Source organism: Letharia columbiana, assembly GCF_014066305.1.
Source record: "Letharia columbiana isolate WasteWater2 chromosome Unknown Sc0000025_s0, whole genome shotgun sequence".
Lineage (NCBI taxonomy): Eukaryota > Fungi > Ascomycota > Lecanoromycetes > Lecanorales > Parmeliaceae > Letharia > Letharia columbiana.
The window spans coordinates 580792-599316 of record NW_023501067.1 but is presented as its reverse complement, the minus strand read 5'-3'; the positions used below and the strand labels follow the sequence as shown (position 1 = coordinate 599316).

The 18525-nt window shown below is 50.6% G+C and overlaps 6 protein-coding genes across 6 annotated transcripts; 3 read left to right on the top strand and 3 right to left on the bottom strand.

Annotated features, from left to right (window-relative positions):
- Positions 1–469: 469 nt before the first annotated feature.
- Positions 470–2610, top strand: HO173_007692 (uncharacterized protein; the record flags this gene model as incomplete). Its single annotated transcript, XM_037309592.1, has 2 exons — positions 470–1116; positions 1176–2610. 2 exons carry the CDS (start codon positions 470–472, stop codon positions 2608–2610), a joined length of 2082 nt encoding a protein of 693 aa, XP_037163671.1.
- Positions 2611–3644: 1034 nt separating this feature from the next.
- Positions 3645–6458, top strand: HO173_007691 (uncharacterized protein; the record flags this gene model as incomplete). Its single annotated transcript, XM_037309591.1, has 4 exons — positions 3645–3776; positions 3885–4881; positions 4931–5139; positions 5187–6458. The coding sequence occupies 4 exons, from the start codon at positions 3645–3647 to the stop codon at positions 6456–6458; spliced, it is 2610 nt and encodes an 869-aa protein (XP_037163670.1).
- Positions 6459–7085: 627 nt separating this feature from the next.
- On the bottom strand, positions 7086–8503 carry HO173_007690 (uncharacterized protein; the record flags this gene model as incomplete). Its single annotated transcript, XM_037309590.1, has 3 exons — positions 7086–7175; positions 7230–8093; positions 8150–8503. The coding sequence occupies 3 exons, from the start codon at positions 8501–8503 to the stop codon at positions 7086–7088; spliced, it is 1308 nt and encodes a 435-aa protein (XP_037163669.1).
- Positions 8504–9828: 1325 nt separating this feature from the next.
- On the bottom strand, positions 9829–10050 carry HO173_007689 (uncharacterized protein; the record flags this gene model as incomplete). Its single annotated transcript, XM_037309589.1, has 2 exons — positions 9829–9870; positions 9925–10050. 2 exons carry the CDS (start codon positions 10048–10050, stop codon positions 9829–9831), a joined length of 168 nt encoding a protein of 55 aa, XP_037163668.1.
- Positions 10051–10067: 17 nt separating this feature from the next.
- HO173_007688 (uncharacterized protein) lies at positions 10068–11340 on the bottom strand (the record flags this gene model as incomplete). Its single annotated transcript, XM_037309588.1, has 3 exons — positions 10068–10286; positions 10443–10918; positions 10965–11340. 3 exons carry the CDS (start codon positions 11338–11340, stop codon positions 10068–10070), a joined length of 1071 nt encoding a protein of 356 aa, XP_037163667.1.
- A 511-nt stretch (positions 11341–11851) lies between these two features.
- On the top strand, positions 11852–17157 carry HO173_007687 (uncharacterized protein; the record flags this gene model as incomplete). Its single annotated transcript, XM_037309587.1, has 5 exons — positions 11852–12286; positions 12631–14917; positions 14966–16242; positions 16331–16571; positions 16625–17157. The coding sequence occupies 5 exons, from the start codon at positions 11852–11854 to the stop codon at positions 17155–17157; spliced, it is 4773 nt and encodes a 1590-aa protein (XP_037163666.1).
- Between the last annotated feature and the right edge of the window lie 1368 nt (positions 17158–18525).

The following is an 18525-nucleotide window of genomic DNA, read 5'->3' as shown; positions in this document are numbered from 1 at the left end:
CCGTTGGATGCAAGTTAACTTTGCAACACTGTATTATACTCTATTTGGAACATTCGAATGGAGCTTGATAAACTCGTAAAGCTGGCTACCATCACCGAGGAAAAAGAAAGAAAATACATTGAAGAAAGGCTCCGAGGGGAGAAACGCCAAGAGATATCGAGGACTAATCAGGCTTAGTCGTATGCTAAGCCCCGGTGCCGAAAAAGAATCTTGAAGACCGGGAAAGATGTCATCAATCCTGCACATGCCGCCGGGTTGCCTACCTTTCTTTTGAACTGACGCATCTTTTGATGCCGGCCATCTAATGACCGTCGATGTCCAGGCAAGTTCCCCAACGACCTTCGACGCATGTCCGCATTTTTCTCCTCCGGCATCGGTGCCTGATCTAGCGCCACGACTCTCATTTTCTTTGATACGCTCCTTTACGAGTGGTTTCTTACAAGGACCGCTTGCGCTCCGGTAACCAACCATGGGGGCTCCACGGCAGAAGAATCTCATTAAGAGCAGGAGAAGAATCGAGGATGATGGGGAGGAGGAAGAGGGTTCTGTGGCCGCCGGTGTGGAGGAGGATTCTTTGAGCGAAGGATCTGCCATAAGCGACGCGGATGACGACGCAGATGCTGAAGGGAGTGATGGCAGTGATACGTCGCCTCCTCGGACAAATTCGAAAGTAGATGCGGTAGCGAATGGACATCGGGAACGTCTTTCAAACGCTGCACCACCGTCCAGATCAGCCCCATCAAAATCTCCTCTTGCCACCACAGTTAATGATACAGAAGCAATGATGAATGGACTGAAGGTCTCGGGCGAGGTAGATGTTGAAGGGACAAATTTCGAAGACCTGGGCAAACAGCTAGAAGGGGAACCGCAGCAGGGCGTCGCACACCAAGGACCAGCTGAACTGCTTACAGCAGACAGCGTAGGAGAACGAAGGCGACGGGAGCATGAAGAGTACAAGAAGAAGAGGGATGCGGATCCAGCGTTTGTTCCCAACAGAGGCGTATTCTTTATGCATGATCACCGATCTGCTGCGCCAGGCCAGAATGGCTTCAGACCTTTCGGCAGAGGCCGGGGAAGAGGGCGAGGGCCCATGGCAGGCCCTTACCCGTCATTCAGGTATGTTTGAATAAACCATGTCGTCTATCTGAAGATAGAATTTGCTCACTAGCAAGCAGAGACTCGCAGCCTTTGGGACCAGCCGATGCCCCTTGGGCTCACGATCTCCATGAGACTGTCACCCAGCCCAGTACGCAGACTGCACATGACCACGAAATACCCTTCGATCCCAGCACACACGACCGACAAAATGGAAGGTCGCCTCCTGCGAAGTCACAACCACCTAATCGATCATTTTCGAAAACGACAATGATTGGAAACGTTCAGATCAGAGTGTTACTCAGCGGCATGTCAGATGCAATAACATTCCCTGCGGTGCCCGTGAATCAACATACTCGCCTTCCTCACCACCGCCCACCACTTCGCCGAGACAAACCTGTCAAGATCTCCTTACCGGAGATGCCCATCCGGTATGTCTTTCCATCGCTGGACCGGTCCTTCATATTCATTCCTCGAGCCATGCGACCCAATCAGCAAGGCTTTGGTAGAATACGGGGAAGAGGAAGCTTTGGTGGAGGATATAGTGCCTTCGGTGGACTTTCCAGCAGGAGGACGAGTGCCTATGCTGGAAGCGCTTATTCACCAAGTGTGGCCTTGAGTAGGAGGTCGTCACTTGCACGAGAAGTGGCGGTGGAAGGTATCATTTCGCCAGCAGGTGCAGCTCCACCGCGACCTGCGCCAGTAGTCCGATTACCTCCGGCAGCCGAGCAGATTCAGGTAACGGGTCAACAGCCTGCGACTAACATGAGCATGGCTCCCACGGTCAATCTTCCTCAGCCGTCAGCCTACCCACTCCCTCAGAAGCCTACATTCCGCGAGAACCGCCCCGCAGCCCTACCGATGCACCATCCGAAGCCTGAAAGGACACTGCAAGTTGCAGACATAGACTCTCCTGCCACTCTTGAGTTCAACCCACCGCAGCAACAACAGCAGCTGCCGTTCCACCAGCAAGTACCCACACAGATAACCGGTCAGGCATACACGCAAGATTTCCAGCATCCCCATTCTCGACATCCATCTCACCCCAGTCAAGCATCTGGTGGTACACCTTTGCCTCAAATACCCGAGAGAGCTATCCACGCTCAACCGTTCCAACCCTACCCTTATCAGCAACCGCAGGGCTTCTACCCACCACATTTCCCTCCGCCGGTCTACTTCTATCCTCCTCCAGACCAAGCTGGCGGAGCTCCCTCGGCCGCAGCTCCAGCTTTCGTGCCTGGTCAACCTTATCCTTATCCTATTCCACTTGCACCAGCCCCGCCACCGCCACCGCCGACCGAGCCAACCACACAAGCAGGCACTGTCGCTCACGAGAGCAACGGAATGGTCTACTACTATGACTCTACACAACTACCTACGCCTGTAGAAAGTACGCCGCCTTACCCTCCAGCAGGATATGCAATGCCGCCATCAGGTGGAGTGATGGGCATGGGTGGGATGATGACACCTCCTATCTTTTATGCGCCGCCTCCAGGTTACTACCCACCACAATAAAAGCCGGCTGATCTTCGACATGGTGGCTTTACTAGCTTTGAATGTTCTTCGTCCAAGTTATTCAGCGTGTCCGTGATGCATTTCCAGCGTGCACTTTTCAATAAGTAACTATTTTTTTTAATTGAGTTCTTGGTGTACTTGATAGTTCCATTCTACTCTCGTTGCGTTTCTCAGTGCGTGAGCAAATAATCTTCGGATCTCGATGGAGAGAGACCGTTCATGGTCTGAGCTGTTTGGCTTGTTCGAAGCTTGTCGAAACATTCAAGCATATGTTCCTCTAGACCCTTGTGTAAGATACGTAAGAATTGCTGGTGGATGCCACCTCAATCGAATCCCTTGCATAGATATGGTTGCATTCTACACTTCACCTAAAATTCTCTAGCTGGTCAACATGACAGTTGTCTCGGCTTCACCGGCAGTATATGTTTGACCTATAGTCGAAACACTGACATTCAAAGAGTGTTATTAACGCAACCTCCGAAATAGGTTATGAAATTCGTGGCAGACAAAGTGTTCATTATTATGTGTTTTAGCATACCCAAAATCCATTGTAATACTTGGCACTGAAATATTTTCCCCCTCCCTCCCCTGATCCAAATTATCAATTTTGGTCGGACTGTGGAAACCTCAGCGGGGCTTGAATGGTAAGAGCAGTTGTATACAAAAGATTCAGTTGTGAATTACAATTTTCGGAGTATCTAGGACTTGAGAAATAAGAGAAGCCTTCGTAATCCAGATCCATCTCAGTGCCAAGCATTGCCATATATTTTGCAGACGCTAAATGTAATCCAGGCAGCGATGTCCTCTCACTTCCCCCACTCTTGTTCCTCAGATCCTACCTTACCTCACGACTCCTCCTCCTTCACCAACACTCATCAAATTTTTTCTGATAACAAGTGTAAGCTACGCTTAATAAGTATCTATCACTAAGAAGCTACACAGCTTCTTTATCTTATTCTTCTGACAGACCCTTGTCTCCACTGCCCGATACCAGCTTTCGTCATCAGAAGAGCTCCTCCGAGTCAGAGCTGACAATGGCTACCAACGCCACGGCATCGTCTCCAGACATGCCTATCACTATCAAGATCATCATAAGCGGCAAGGATGAAAATCGAAAGTTCAAGCTTCCTCTGAGGGATCTTGGTGCCAATTCGCTGCCCAACAAGGTACATAACTCCGTCAGCCTCGCCTTCACAGCAACTCATACACCTACACCTCTACATCATGAACTTTCTTCGGGTGTTGACCTCCGCTGATGCTCATAATTTTTATAGCTTCGCACTTTGCTCAACATTCCTTCAAGTCAGACCACTGTCTTTGAGCGCTATTCCGACAGCTCGTCTTCGTTCATCACCCTAGATAGCAGTATTCCATCTGTCTACAAGCAACTGTACCGTGCTGCGAAAGCCAAGCAGAAGCTCAAGATCCGAGTCACCATCACTGAAAAGCCAGTTACCAAGCCGATCGAGATGCCAAAGTCAGACTCGGTCGTCCCTGACCGTCTTCCTACTCGATGCTACGTTCATCCCTATATCTCGGATCCTGTCAAGGCTGAGAATGACTTGCTGGAGGAATCAAGAATCGATGCGTACGTCCGAAGGAACTATCCATCAGCTGCGACACTTGTGCCCTCCGTCAAGTCCAGCTCAGAGTCGCAGCATGAGGAAGCTGAAGATACAACCTTAAAGCCTTCTAAACCTTACTACTGGCCAATCTCAGAGGATGGCGGTTTCTCTGACGCCACAAAGACAGCTTTCCAGAAGAAGGATGTATCCCCTGCAGCAGCAAAAGAAACGCTTGCCGAGAACGATTTCGAAGACGCGGAGTCCGTGCCTCGCTTCTTCTCCACTAAGAATGACTTTACAGCTGTCGATGACCATTCGAATATTACCGAGGCGCTGGAGTCAATGCGACAAGCCAGCGCTAGAGACTGCTTGGTTCCAAGCAACTCTTTCACCATCTGCTGCAACAATTGCGATAAGCCAATCCCAGATGCCCACTGGCATTGCAGCATTTGTGAACGTGGTGACTTTGATCTGTGCCAAGACTGTGTTGAGAAGGGCTGCCTTTGTGACAGCGAGGACCACTGGTTGATCAAGCGGTTCGTTAAGGGAGGGAAGGTCATCAATAGCACGACCGAAACCATTGCCCCAAAGAAGGCTATCAAGGTTGAGGAAAAGGCAGTCCCGGGTGCTTTCACTTCGGATACCAAGAAAGAGAACGTCCACGAAGCTCTCGATCTCAGCCGAACTTGCAACTCTTGCGTTGGAGGTGAGATCACGTCTTGCTTGTCATTCCACATCATTGCTGATCTTTACAGTGTTCCTTGAGGCAACCTTTGTTACATGTACCGTCTGCGAAGACTACGACCTTTGCATGCCATGCCACGTTGGCTTGAAGCATGGTCATCATCCTAGCCACGCGTTTGAACCTGCTTCGAAGGACACAGTTCTTACCAGTTTAGCTGACAAGCTCTGCCCTCCTGGCCGCAACATGCGTCATGGTGCAATCTGCGATGGCTGCGACGAGGTACGTTCCTCGACGTTGGTCTCAATGATACATGCTGACAAGAATAGGACATCTGTGGCGTCCGTCACAAGTGCATGACCTGCCCAGACTTCGACTACTGCTCGACATGCATCAAGAAAGCTCACAAGACTCACCCAGGACATCGTCTAGTCCCGCTATATGAGCCAGTGTCACAGAAGCCCCGAAGCTACCAGCATCACACCGGTATCTTCTGTGATGGCCCTCTATGCGCCGACAAAGGTGAATACATTGTGGGAGACCGATACAAATGTGCTGTTTGCCACGACACCGACTTCTGTGCGAACTGCGAGGCTCTGCCTAAGCTGATCCATAACCGCACTCACCCCTTGATCAAGTTCAAGACTCCTGTTCGCAATGTCTCGGTCACCACCTTGGGCGAAAAAGGTAATGGAGAGCAAATGCGTACCATGGGCGACCAGTCTCCACAGACAAGCTCTAAGTCCACGGAGACTACTCCAGCTGCACCGTCGGCCAACGCTGCTACCCAGGTCCAAACTGTCGCGGAAGTCATGCCTACCGAGTTAATTGAGGAAGAGCCCAAGGTCGTGGCCACCAAGCCCATCGCTGCCCCCGAGCTTCAAGCTCACTTCATTCGTGACTCCGTCGTCGACGGTTCTTCCATGCCACCAAGCAAGCAATTCGAGCAAACTTGGACTCTTCGCAATCCCGGCCCACACGCTTGGCCCGCAGGCTGCACCGTCTGCTTCATCGGCGGCGACGGCATGCTAGACGTTGACCCCAACCACCCATCGCACGTAACGCAAATCTACAAAGCGACCAAGAGCAACGTCATTGATCGCGTTGTCGAAGTTGGGGAGGAAGTTGACTTCACAGTCAAGATGCGTGCCCCTGAGCGCCAGGGTAAGGCTATCTCCTACTGGCGTCTCAAGGACACCACTGGTCTACCATTTGGTCACAAGCTCTGGTGCGACGTCGACGTTAAGGCACCTGAGCCTGTTGTCGAGATTGAGATAGCCAAGACCGAGCATATCGAAGATATTGCCAAGCACGCCTCAGTGAAAGATGAAGAAGAGGAACAGCAGACCGAGAGCAAGATGATCTTTCCCAAGCTCGACAAGGAATCTCCTGTCTCTAGCACTTATGGGGCTGAGGCTACTACTACTCCTGCCGCAGTACCACCTGCCCCAGTGAGCGTCAAGGATCCATTGGAGGACGTCGAGAGCCTTGAGCTTGATGACGAGGACACTGAGAGCGATGAGGCGTTCTTGACTGATGAGGAGTATGAGCTTATTGCTTCCGATGACGAGATGGAGACGGCGAAAAATGGGAAGAAGTAGACAAGCCCAAAGCAAGCCTACTACGTGTGAGGAGATGTCTTGGGATTGTGGATGTGGCTCATCAAGAAAGACGGATATGCTGATGGCGAAAGAGGGCGAAATTGCAAATCATGATGACACACAAGAGATCAATCTTCTTTCTTTTGGTGTTTTGTTAGGATAAGGCTGCTCGCGATACTTGCTCAACTGAATGGATGTAGTCCAGTAGGAAACGAATCAACTCAATTACATGGAGTCACGCTCTCTGCATGTGATTGATCGACGAATACAACTGGGAGTTAATCTATTTGTTTGTTTTCTTCGGGTTTGTCTCATGGTCATGATCCAATTCTGAACGATTGTTATTCCCTCTTCAAAGCCGTAAACCGTACTCGATCTTACCATTCGCACCGTTCAAAGTTGACCATGTCCATCACAGCAAAAACATACAAACTCAACAAGACAAGAAGCAAGCTAATAACCGATCAAGGCCAAAGGGGATGCACGAGGCAGTCTACGCATCCATCCACGACGATACGTTCATATCGACTTCATGTATTGCACCATCTTATCTATTCTCCGCAGCACTTTCCGACTCGCTCTGCGCATCCGGTGATTTCGCCCACCACCGCGCAGTTGTAATCCTTCCTAAGAGCTAGATGCAGCGGGGATGGTGGTGTTTTGCGTGGGCTCCGACCGGGAGACGGCGCCGAAGCGGGTGTTGCCTTGGTCGAAGATCTGAAGTATTGTCAGCCTCGTATAAGATGATACTCCGAAAGATAAATGACTCACGGCGTAAATGCTCTTCAAGAACACATCACCCAAGATATCAAAGGTCATAGTTCCACGAGACTGAATGCCTCCGTAGGTCATGCCATTGCCTGCGTCAGCAAAACCTAGATCCTCTTTCTGCAGGGCGAATTGCTGTCCCCCGACAGCGAAGCTCACAACAGGGAGCTTGTTGAGAGCGGTGTTGGAAGGGTAAATGTATCCCTGCTGCGTAGAATCATATTTGCCTCCTGGAATCGCCTTGTAGATAGCTTCGCAGGTGGTGTCGTCAACCAGAGCGAGGGTTGTTCCGGTATCAGCGATGGCGGTGTTGCCGGAACGTGTGATAGTCTTGCCGGCTACGACTGCAGAGGTGCTGTCAAACATCCAGAAGCCCTGAGAGTTGTCCACGGGCGTGTAGTAAGGGGTTTGGCCGCCAAGGGCGTCTTGATCGATATAACCGAAGGTGTAGAATGATTCGCCTTTGTCTGGATCATTCGCGTCTTTGACGGAGCCGAGATTGGCGGTGAAGAGCTCGGAAGTCTTTGGGATGTCGTTTTGGGAAATCATGTTCTCAACGGGAGTCTGCACCGGGTTGGGAGTGACGGTATTGATGGATCCCCAGGCGAGACCGAGGAGCCCGTCGCTACTGTCTTGCTGGAATTGGGTCGAGAGGGTTTGAGCCAATTCGATAGCTTGGTTTTGGATGATGAGACCGCCCACATTGACGACGTCGGTTCCCACTGTGCCGGAGGCAGAGGAGTTATCTCCGTAGGAAATCTTCCAGGACGAACCAGAGGAGTTCTTGAACGTGCTCGACTGGGTGGGGTCGAAGATGGTATGGCTGGTGCCTGATGTGGTGGCTGCAGGCAGCTCTGTGGACCAAAGCTGTAAGACTATTAGGGCTGGGTGTTAGAAAGCAGAAAACGACGCATGATACTTACCCAGAGATCGGCTGATCCAGTGTCGAAGTCTAGAGTGAAGGTCTTGCCTGGAGTACCGATGGTGACAGGACAAAGATACTCAGAATCGTTCTGTGAGTCTTCGGCGGGGACATCGCCGGTCTGGTCGCTGGTCGGAGCCTTTTTCTGGAGGACCTTCTGCATATGGGTCTTGCCACCGACGGCTTTGTGTTCACCATGTTTGCCTTGGTGGTGGGCTTTGTTGATGACGGTGTATGGGCCGTCCAATGTAGGTGTGAATTTGTACTTGTGGAGGAGGGAGACATAAGACTTGGGACCAGAACGTTGGTAGTTCTTGTTCTGAATAAGCTTGACTCTCTGGAGTTTGGTTGCCATAGTGTCTGGAGATCTGGGTTTGCTTCTTAAGAAACGGGGTTTGAGCGACTTGAAGGACCGAGGTACGATGTGCAGAAGGGGAAAAGATGGTAGTATGTGAAAATAGTAGAGGAGAGCTGAGTATTTCTAGGAAAGTAGAAATGTTTCTGGCGGTGTAAGGTTGTAGGAATGTGGAATGTGGTTTAGAGAAGGATGAAGGATGAAGGATGAAGGAAGATGCTTGTCCAAATATAAGAGAGGTTCTGCACAGCTGACAAGGACGCAGCTACCGTAATGACCTGTTTGTTTCACTTTCGGGGTCCTGGCCGCCTAAGCTACCTACCACACACTGCTCGCGCCTGCCCGTGAAGGTTTTTCCGAAGGGTGTACGCCTCGGACCGCGAGGGCATGATGTCAACAGACCACTCTCAGTGGCTGAGAGGGTGCTTTTGCTTGTTCAAATTCCTGTTAGTGGTGTTGGATCGACAGGCAGACACCATGGATGGCGCTAATGGTCGGTGATTATCCTACGGCACTGGTTGCAATAGGCCAGTAGGCTGCTTGCGTATATTTCCCGAAGGAAGGGTTTGGGGGGGGGGGGTGAACCCTGTTTTTGGACCTGGCAGGGACAAAGATAGAAATGGCCATGAATGATGCAGCTCTGCGGCAGTGGGCATGGCCAGCCTCGTTGCTAACTCAATGATTTGCGCGTACCGCCATCGCCACCCCACCTTCGTGGTCAAACGACTTTGTTCGACTTCCTCAGCTCCTTTGTTCGAGACGATCATTCGATCTCCTGCCTTTCTTGTTAACCAACTTTGATACAGGTATCGCCTCATGTTGAAAACGTGTGACATGCAGTCACGCCGATGACGTTCTGGTGGTGGCGGCGCTTACAAGTACAACATTATAGATTTGAGGTGCCCGAGCTACCCCGTGTCTCGACCACGTCTCTCTGCCTTTTCTTTGTGCATAAGGCCCAAAACATACAACGGCATATGGACAAATTTATTGATGTGCAAAAGCATTTAATAAGAAAGATTGTCAGGTCCCTCGGGTGATGTGATTGAGGATCAGATGAATCTCGGCAGTCAAAGAAGCATAAATTGCCGCTGCAGGTGATGGTGGAGGGTGAGCACTTTAATATTGACGGACATACACCATGCAAGGCTGCGACAACCGATTTCTCATAGGACGCCTTACGAATTTTCTCCCCTGGGAGGAGTCGGTGCTCATGTTAAAGAGGCTGACGTATATTGGCGCGATTGTGGGCTTCTATCAAGTGCTACTGTCAATCTACTCGATACAGAAAGTCTACTATCAGATGTATTTGGATGCCTTTGGTGCTATCCCTTTACACTTCCTGGCCTTAGCGAGTCTTGAGATGACTGCGTTTTAGTCAGATGGTGGCCCACTTGGAGACAAGACACTGGGATACAGACCTGCATGCTCAGTCCTGGTGGAATGGCTTCCATTATCAACCCTCCCTGCTTAGAGATGCCCCGAGGGTTACACGGTCCGAGGTCCCCAGTTGGCAGTCCAGGATAGACAGTTTTTCTCCCTTTCATAGTGGAGAGTGACAAATTCATATCTTTGACGCGCGTCCCGCGATTTCTGTAGGCGTCTGTTCCAATGCTTCTATAATAAATCGATGCGCTTCTCTGACCATGCTTGGGTTCATATCGTGGCTTACACCGTCGAAGACGATATCTTCGAACACGACTCCGCCTTCATTAAACCATCCATCAGAAGCAGTGGCTTTTTTGAGCCATCGTAGAAACGGCTCTCCACACTTGTATGGGACCTGTATATTTCGGAGTTAGTATTACTTCTTTAAGGCAACGAACGGGTTTTAAGACAAGTTTGGGGAGCATGGTGAGCAGTTTGCACCCAACACATGGTTTGTAACTCAGACATAGTATAGATTGTCGGGAGGCCTCGCTTCAAGAAGTGCACGTACCAACTTATCATCACCACCCGCCATATTTAATATCCGTTTCCCTTGCAAAGACCTTTTCATCAATGGCAGTAGTCTCTGTTGCTCTGAGGCAGTAGGAACCCAATCGTATACATCGTCATCGCGAGACACAATCTCACCCAAAAGCAATCCCGCAGGATCATACCTCTCCACGGCTTCCACAAGGCCTTTCGGAAAATCCGTTGATCCTAAGAATGACGATCCTGGAGGGTCACTGTCCGTCCACGTTGCAAGCTTTGAGAGCCGAGCTCGATCAGACATCAGGCGGACGTAGTCAGGACAACCAATGATGACAACTGCAGTGGTGATTCGAGGATCATGTGTTATGCAATGCCATGCAGCATGGCCACCAAGGCTCACTCCCAACACCAAATGGTTTACAATCACATGCTGTGATGTCGGGAATACGTAGGAGGTGATATAGTTCATAAGATGAAATGTATCAATTGCAGTCCCGTCTTTAGGTGGTTAGTGCTCGTTTGATTACTCTTCCTTGATACGTACGATAGCTTGCAAACATGTCCTGAGCATGCGTCTTGTTCCCACTCCTCCAAGCTTCATTCGAGAGAGCATCCACTTCTCTCGAGCCGTGATTCCTCTGGTCAAATGAAACGCATATGAGACCCAACGCCTTCCCTTTCTTCGGCTTTTGCTTTTCTTCTCTCCAAGCATTGACGGTCGAGGCAGCCACGGGCGCCATGCATTCTTGTGTTTGTAGCCGCGGATGGAGGAGCCACAAGCATGCCACATCTTGGACTTTTGCATCTAATTCGTCAAGACCGTACACTGTCGTAATGATGCCCGCAATGCAGACTGTCTTCTTCGAAACCGGTAAGGGAGGTATAGGGTACGTATTAGCCATTGGGTTTGGAGTTGCCATGGCGTCTGATCAAGCAATTGACTCTATATCCACGGTGCTGTTGATAGGCTTTGAGAAAGGGCATGACATGGGAGCACCCGAGGCTACCAGGGGCAATCAATTTAGATTAACCGAGGTTCCGCCACGACAGGGATCCGCGTGAAACGACGTGAGAGAGCTTTAGCAGCAGCTCTTGCTTTCACTTACAATTATTTTCGATCCATACTTTACGTTACGCTGTCAATCTCTCTCTTATACCCACTATAGGAGGCGTAGGGTACCAAGACCCCGACATATAGCTGTAGTGGGCTGTTCATCAACCTCAACAGCTGGAGATACATTCATTCCCTTTAATTAATCGAAACCGCCAGCTCCTGCCTAGGACAGTCTGCCCGTTCCCCAAGCCTTCTTTCCTTCCTGATATCATTGCACTTTTCCAGGCCGGCGCGCCTATCATTGAGCGCCCAAGGACTTCCAAGACTTGGTCCGCTCTTGACGCGAAGTTCACACAGAGGAAGAGCTTGCAATCAATATGGCGGATGAGGACGCGTCCATAGAGGTCGACATGCTCGCGCAGTCCGCATCCGTAGACGTCGAGATGCGCGCGCATGATAATGTTGAGGATGCGGATGATGCCCAGGGTGGATCTACTTCAGAGGTCGAGCTTATTGTAGCCTCTGCAGACAGAGCGAACGGCGAGATTGATCCAGACTCAATGACTATGCGATTCGACCCGCCCTCTATTTCATCACAGGAGGGTTCAGTTCCTTTCTCAGCTCTTGGCGAAGTATTACACGAAAAGGCTGTAAAGAAGAATGGCCTCGCAGTCATTGTTCCTCCGGTGCAAAATCGCTGGGAATATAAGGTGTTTAAAGATGAAGAAGAAGTGGATGAGATCTTGGAGGAATATGACGATGCTGGTTTTGTCGAGTACCTTGTGCTATTTTCGGATGGTAGTGAGGACGTAGTGAGTTCATTTTCTGGCCTACCTTTTCTTCAACACATGCTACCTCGGCTACCTCCACGCTCACCGTCAATTCTAATGCTTGATTCCTTTTACATCATTACATGCTTCCTTTTCCATTATTCTACCTGCCCTTCGACGCAATCATCTACATGCCATCCAACGCACCCTCTCTGGACGTGGTCGTCTAGATACCTATCAACGCGGCCTGCCATACACTTTCATCCACACACTCTACAATCCATTCTTATTCCGCACCTTTTTACATCGCCAACCCCAAACCCATTCTCCTAATTGGAAGCGTGGCAATAGAGTAACGTTGCTGATTAATCATTCCGCATCTACAGATCTCATTTGACGAATTGAGGAAGCTTCCAAACGGACCTAGTCTCATAGCCAACTTCGCCTATCAACTGACTGGCGACTCCGACTCAACTGAATCAATTCTACTTTCAGACGACGAGCTGTCCATGGCGAGACCCTCAAAGCCAAAGACACGAGGCCGTCGTCAAAACAAAGGCTCCAAGACCACTTTGTCAAGCAGAACATCGCGACAACGCAAGTCGCAGTCACAGCTGAGCTTAATGTCGATGTCCTCGCAATCCGAGGGTGGCGAGTATGTCGGAAACGAGAAGCGGCGTGCCGCTGCTCGATTCCGTGGTGAGAGAGCTACGCGGACTACAGCCCAGAAGAGGGTAAATTACTCTGATTTGCTTGCACTTGAGGATGAGAGTGAAGATGACCCAATTCAGCTTGGGAAACGCAAGCGATCATCGTCAAGCCGATCGGGTTCAAACAAGACTAGGAGATTGATTCGCGGACCCAGAAGACCTGACCCTGAGGCTGTGAAAGTTTCTCGGAGATCTGGTCGCAACACGGGAAGAAGCCGAGACATGCGCGAGGTCGGGGAGGAGGACATCCCTGAGACAGCTACGGCCAATAGTATTGCCAGGTACGCTGTGGCAAAAGAGGCTTTCAAGGAGCTTTCATCCGACGATGATTTTCGCCTTCGCCACTTTCAGATGTGTGATGTATGCAGAGAAGAAGACGACGACGAGGTGAAAGGCATGCTCGTCTTTTGTCAAGGATGTACATCGGCCTTCCACCAAAAATGCCTTGGTCCACGAACAGCTCGTGAGCATCTCGTCACCAAGATCGCACCGAAAGACTTCGTTCTTCAATGTCGACGATGTGTCGGCATTGCTAGACACAAAGACCCTCTCGCTCCAGACCAAGGATTATGTCTCTCCTGCCATGAGCCAGGTTCATCAACCACAGCCTTTCGGGAGCGCCAAACAGCCAAAGACGAGCAGAAAGAACGGGAAGACAACGGTGGAGAAGATCCAACTACCGATGTGCTCACTGACTTGATCAACAATCCGAATCATATTCTCTTTCGTTGCACTAAATGCTATCGAGCATGTCACATGCATCATCTACCGCCGAGAGGCCAGAGCTTCAAAGACAGGAAAGAACAGGAGACAGCCGAGGCTCTCTTTCATGAGTACACTCAAGATTGGCAGTGTAAGGATTGTGTTGAGGCTCCCGGAGAAGTCGAAACTCTCGTAGCTTGGCGCCCTACAAGCATAGACCGTTATGAGCCTGGGCAAACTACGGACGTCATTGAAGAAGACGCCAAAGAGTATCTTGTGAAATGGAAGAAAATGTCATATTTCAAGGTCCAGTGGATGCCCGGTGCTTGGGTCTGGGGTGTTGCAGCCTCCGCGACCCTCAAAGCCTTCGCCAAGAAAGATAATATAACCAACACACCGAAGATGAGCACCAAAGAAGCCGTCCCTGAAGACTACCTTCGTGTAGACATCGTATTTGACGTGGAATACACCAACATTGTGAATGCTCCCTCGGAGAAGATTGCTAAAGCCCGTATCAAAGAGATCAGAAAAGTGTATGTCAAGTTCAAGGGTCTAGGATACGAAGACGCGGTCTGGACAGAGCCACCCTCACCAGAAGATGCTGAGCGGTGGACCGACTTCAAAGCCGCTTACGAGGATTGGGTTATGGGGTCATACACTCGACTTCCTACAAGATCTACCCTCAATACTCATCTAAACAAGGTCCGAGCTCAAGACTTTGGTAACGACCTAGCGATGAAGAGCCAACCGGCAAGCTTGACTGGAGGCGAACTCATGGCGTACCAGCTCGAGGGCCTGAACTGGCTTTATTACCAGTGGTTCAAAAGGAGGAATGCTATACTCGCGGATGAGATGGGTCTTGGGAAGACAATCCAGGTGATCGGTTTCTTAGCGGCTCTCAAGCAGCTCCACGGTTGTTGGCCCTTTCTTGTCGTTGTCCCAAACTCGACCTGTCCGAATTGGAGACGCGAGATCAAGCAATGGGCCCCTTCGTTGAGAGTGGTGACATACTATGGTTCGGCTAGAGCAAGGAAGCTAGCCCTGGATCATGAGCTCTTTCCAGAAGGCGGGAAAGATCTAAGATGTCACGTTGTGGTGACTTCTTACGAGGCCGCACAAGATATCGAGTTTCGCTCAAAGTTCAAGGGAATCTCCTGGCAAGGTTTAATTGTGGATGAAGGTCAACGGTTGAAGAACGACAAGAATATTCTTTATGGTGCGCTGAACGCTCTGAAGCCTCCCTTTAAACTTCTCTTGACTGGTAAGCAGCCCCCAACAATCATCGTCCTTCCATACTGACGGAATGCAGGCACACCTTTACAAAACAACGCTCGGGAATTATTCAATCTCCTGCAGTTTCTAGACCCTTCAATTGATGCCGAGGCTTTAGAAGAAGAATACACCACACTGACAAAAGAGAATGTCGCTCAGTTGCACGACCAACTACGCCAATACTTCCTCAGGCGGACCAAGGCCGGAGTTCTGAAATTCCTCCCGTCCATGGCGCAAATCATTCTCCCAGTCACAATGTCAATAGTGCAGAAAAAGCTCTACAAGTCGATCCTAGCCAAGAACCCCGAATTGATTAAATCTATCGTCGGGCCAAGCAAGCGAGCTCTCGGGAAAACCGAACGCGCCAATCTGAACAACATCCTGATGCAACTACGGAAATGTTTGGCTCATCCATTCGTTTACAGCAAGGACATCGAGGAGAGAAGTAGCAACCACGTCGTTTCACATCGGAACCTGGTCGAAGCATCATCGAAGTTACAGTTGTTAGAGATCATGCTACCAAAATTGCAGGAACGAGGTCATCGAGTCTTGATCTTCAGCCAATTCCTGGATATGCTCGACATGGTTGAGGATTTTCTCGCGGGCCTCGGTCTGTTCTACCAGCGTCTCGACGGCAGCATAGGCTCTCTCCAGAAACAGAAACGGATAGACGAGTTCAATGCTCCGGAGTCGCCCTTGTTTGCTTTTCTGCTTTCTACTCGTGCTGGAGGCGTGGGAATCAATCTTGCCACTGCTGACACCGTCATAATACTCGACCCCGACTTTAATCCACACCAGGATATCCAAGCGCTCTCGCGCGCACATAGGATAGGACAAAAGAAGAAGGTTCTCGTATTCCAGTTGACTACTCGCAATACCGCCGAAGAAAAGATCATGCAGATTGGAAAGAAGAAGATGGCTCTCGATCATGTGCTTATCGAACAAATGGATGCCGAAGACGATGCAGGCATGGATCTCGAATCGATACTGAAATATGGCACCGAGGCTCTTTTCAAAGACGACGATACGCAGGACATACACTATGATTCTTCCTCTGTTGACAGACTCCTGGATCGTAGCCAGATTGAGGACACCAAAGCCGGGAAGGATGACTCCGCGGAGTCGCAATTCAGCTTTGCTCGAGTCTGGGCTAATGAAAAAGGTGTTTTGGAAGACAACTTAGGTAATGCGGAAGCCCCTGAGGAAGTAAATCCTTCCATTTGGGAGAACATTCTCAAGGAACGTGAGCGTGAAGCAGCTGCCGAGGCCGCTGCACGTGCTGAGGATTTTGGACGAGGAAGACGCAAGCGTCAAGTAAGTTGGTCATCTGGGATTTGAGGCAACCATACATCACTGGGTGATGATGGGCTCCTCCTGAACGGCTTTGGCTGACATTCCATAGGCTGTTGATTACTCCAAGCAGACTGCGCGATATTTTGAGTCATCCCCAATGGGTAGCAAGAATGGGCGGAAACCTCAAGAGTCAGATAGTGATACCGACTTCCAAGAGCGAGATGGGAGTGAGGAGGAACCGGAGAGCGAAGAAGAAGGCGTCCAGGTCACTCCTCCTCATGAACTGCAATCCGACGCTCGTCGCCCTCGCAGTGTGCACGGCTCACTTTCATCTCCACCCAGGAACATTGGTAAGCTCATTCTGGTTTAAGGTGATCCATAAGTCATGCTAACCCTTTCTTAGTTCCCGTTTTCAGACGCGCAGAGGTGCCACTCATGTCTCCCAGTCCTCTAATGCCACGCCAAATCCCTGGGATGGATGGAGCGAACAGTCCTCCGGCTAAGTGTGTTGCATGTGAACACCACCATCCAACAGGACGCTGTCCTCTCAAGCGCGCTGGAGTTGAATTCTGCCCCCTGTGTGGAATCGCTCATTTCGGTCGGGGCAGGACATGCCCTCACATCAACTCAGTAACTCAACTTCAGTCCATGCAAGATGCCATCAAGCATAGTCCCGAGACTCCGGAGCTCAAAGAATTAGCCAGGAGGAAACTCACGGGTCTCATTGGATCTATCAAACATAAGAGAAAATTGGAGGAAGAAGCGAAGGCAGCTCAGGTCTTACAGCAGTCGGGCCAACCTGATTCGAATTTTACTCCTAGTCAGCACGCTACTATGAAAGGCCAAGTGGTATCGAGACAGACGAACGGCATCAGACTTGGAAAGGAGAATAAAATGGCTGGACTTTATGTGGCTCAACCTCCCTACAGACAATGATCAAGGGATGGTGCTTGTGGAGCTACTGAGAGGATGGATCCTTCTGAGAGATTCGGGAGTCTTCGACGGCATTCGTATGCAAACACTCTTTTCTACATTACAGGTCAGAGACTCGCGGGTCAGACGGTGACACCTTTACGCGGAGGGCTACCTTTGCGGCGGTAATAGCTCTTCATACCTATTGCACACATGCGGTAGGTCTGAGGGGTTTGAGGAGCCTGAGAGATCCAGCATGCGTGTGTTTCTCTTCCTCCCGTCAGCATGTTCCCATCAATCCCACGTGTTCGCAATTTCATCGCATCTTGAAGTTGATCAGATCTCTCTTTATTTCAACAGGATTGGCAAGGGGGTTGGCAAGAGCCTTCAGATATATAATAGAGTGCGAAAGTTTTCGCAGATAGATAGATCGATCAATGATGCCCAAGCTTCAAGTTTCGCCCATGCTCTGGACACCTAACGTCTGTTTCCGTGCCCAGCGCGACCAGACCTGGGACAAGCCCAGTCGTATCCTACCTCCTACGTCTCGCTGCCTGTTCGCTGTGTAAACCTAGATCTGATGACACACATCAATACATAGCGCAACCGACGAAAAACCGCGATCCTACGACGGAGATGCCAACACCCCGTCATCCCTTCCCCGTCCGCCTTGTCCGTGAGAAGCCCTTCTTCACCGCCACACCTAACGGACAAGATCCCCAATCGCCCACCAACCGTGTCCCGTTCAGGCCGGCCCGATTCCGGCTTCTCGGGCCCACGGAGCGTAGAACTAGGTGACCTGTCAGTAAAGTAGTAGATCGAGCCCCGTCCTCTTGCTGGTCAGTAGATCGAGCCCCATCCTCTTGCTGGTCACTTGGGTGCCGCAGAGGCGAATCGATGCAGCGGCACCCGCCGTCGTGCTGGTCTTGACGTTGTCCAGGTGTGGGTTGAGGGGGGTTCCTGGATGCTTTCGGCTGGTGGGTGGACGTTTGAGGGGATCTAATGATCGGGAGGGCTCGAGAGCCGTGTTTGGGGGTTCCTCGAGGTCGCGGTGTGGTGGATGGGGGCCGGGAAGATGGAGGATGAAGGGAGGGGAAGGGAAGGGAAGGGATGCGCTTTTTGAGGGAGGTTCGGAGGGGAGATTGGGGACGGGATGGTTGGATGGCTGAGGAATGAGACGAGGGCGGAGGGTGCTTGTCTGGGGTGGCGAAGCGGAGGTTTGGGTTTCGAGATTCCAGTAGAGGTTATCGTGTGGTAGGTTAGTGGCTCAGTTGTTAAGATTCGCGATTGAGGCAGGCAGCATGGCAACGGCAACAGCAACAGCGGCCCTTTGTATTGGTATGGAAATCATTGATTGTGGAGATAAACCACGTCATGACCTTTGGCTTTGCT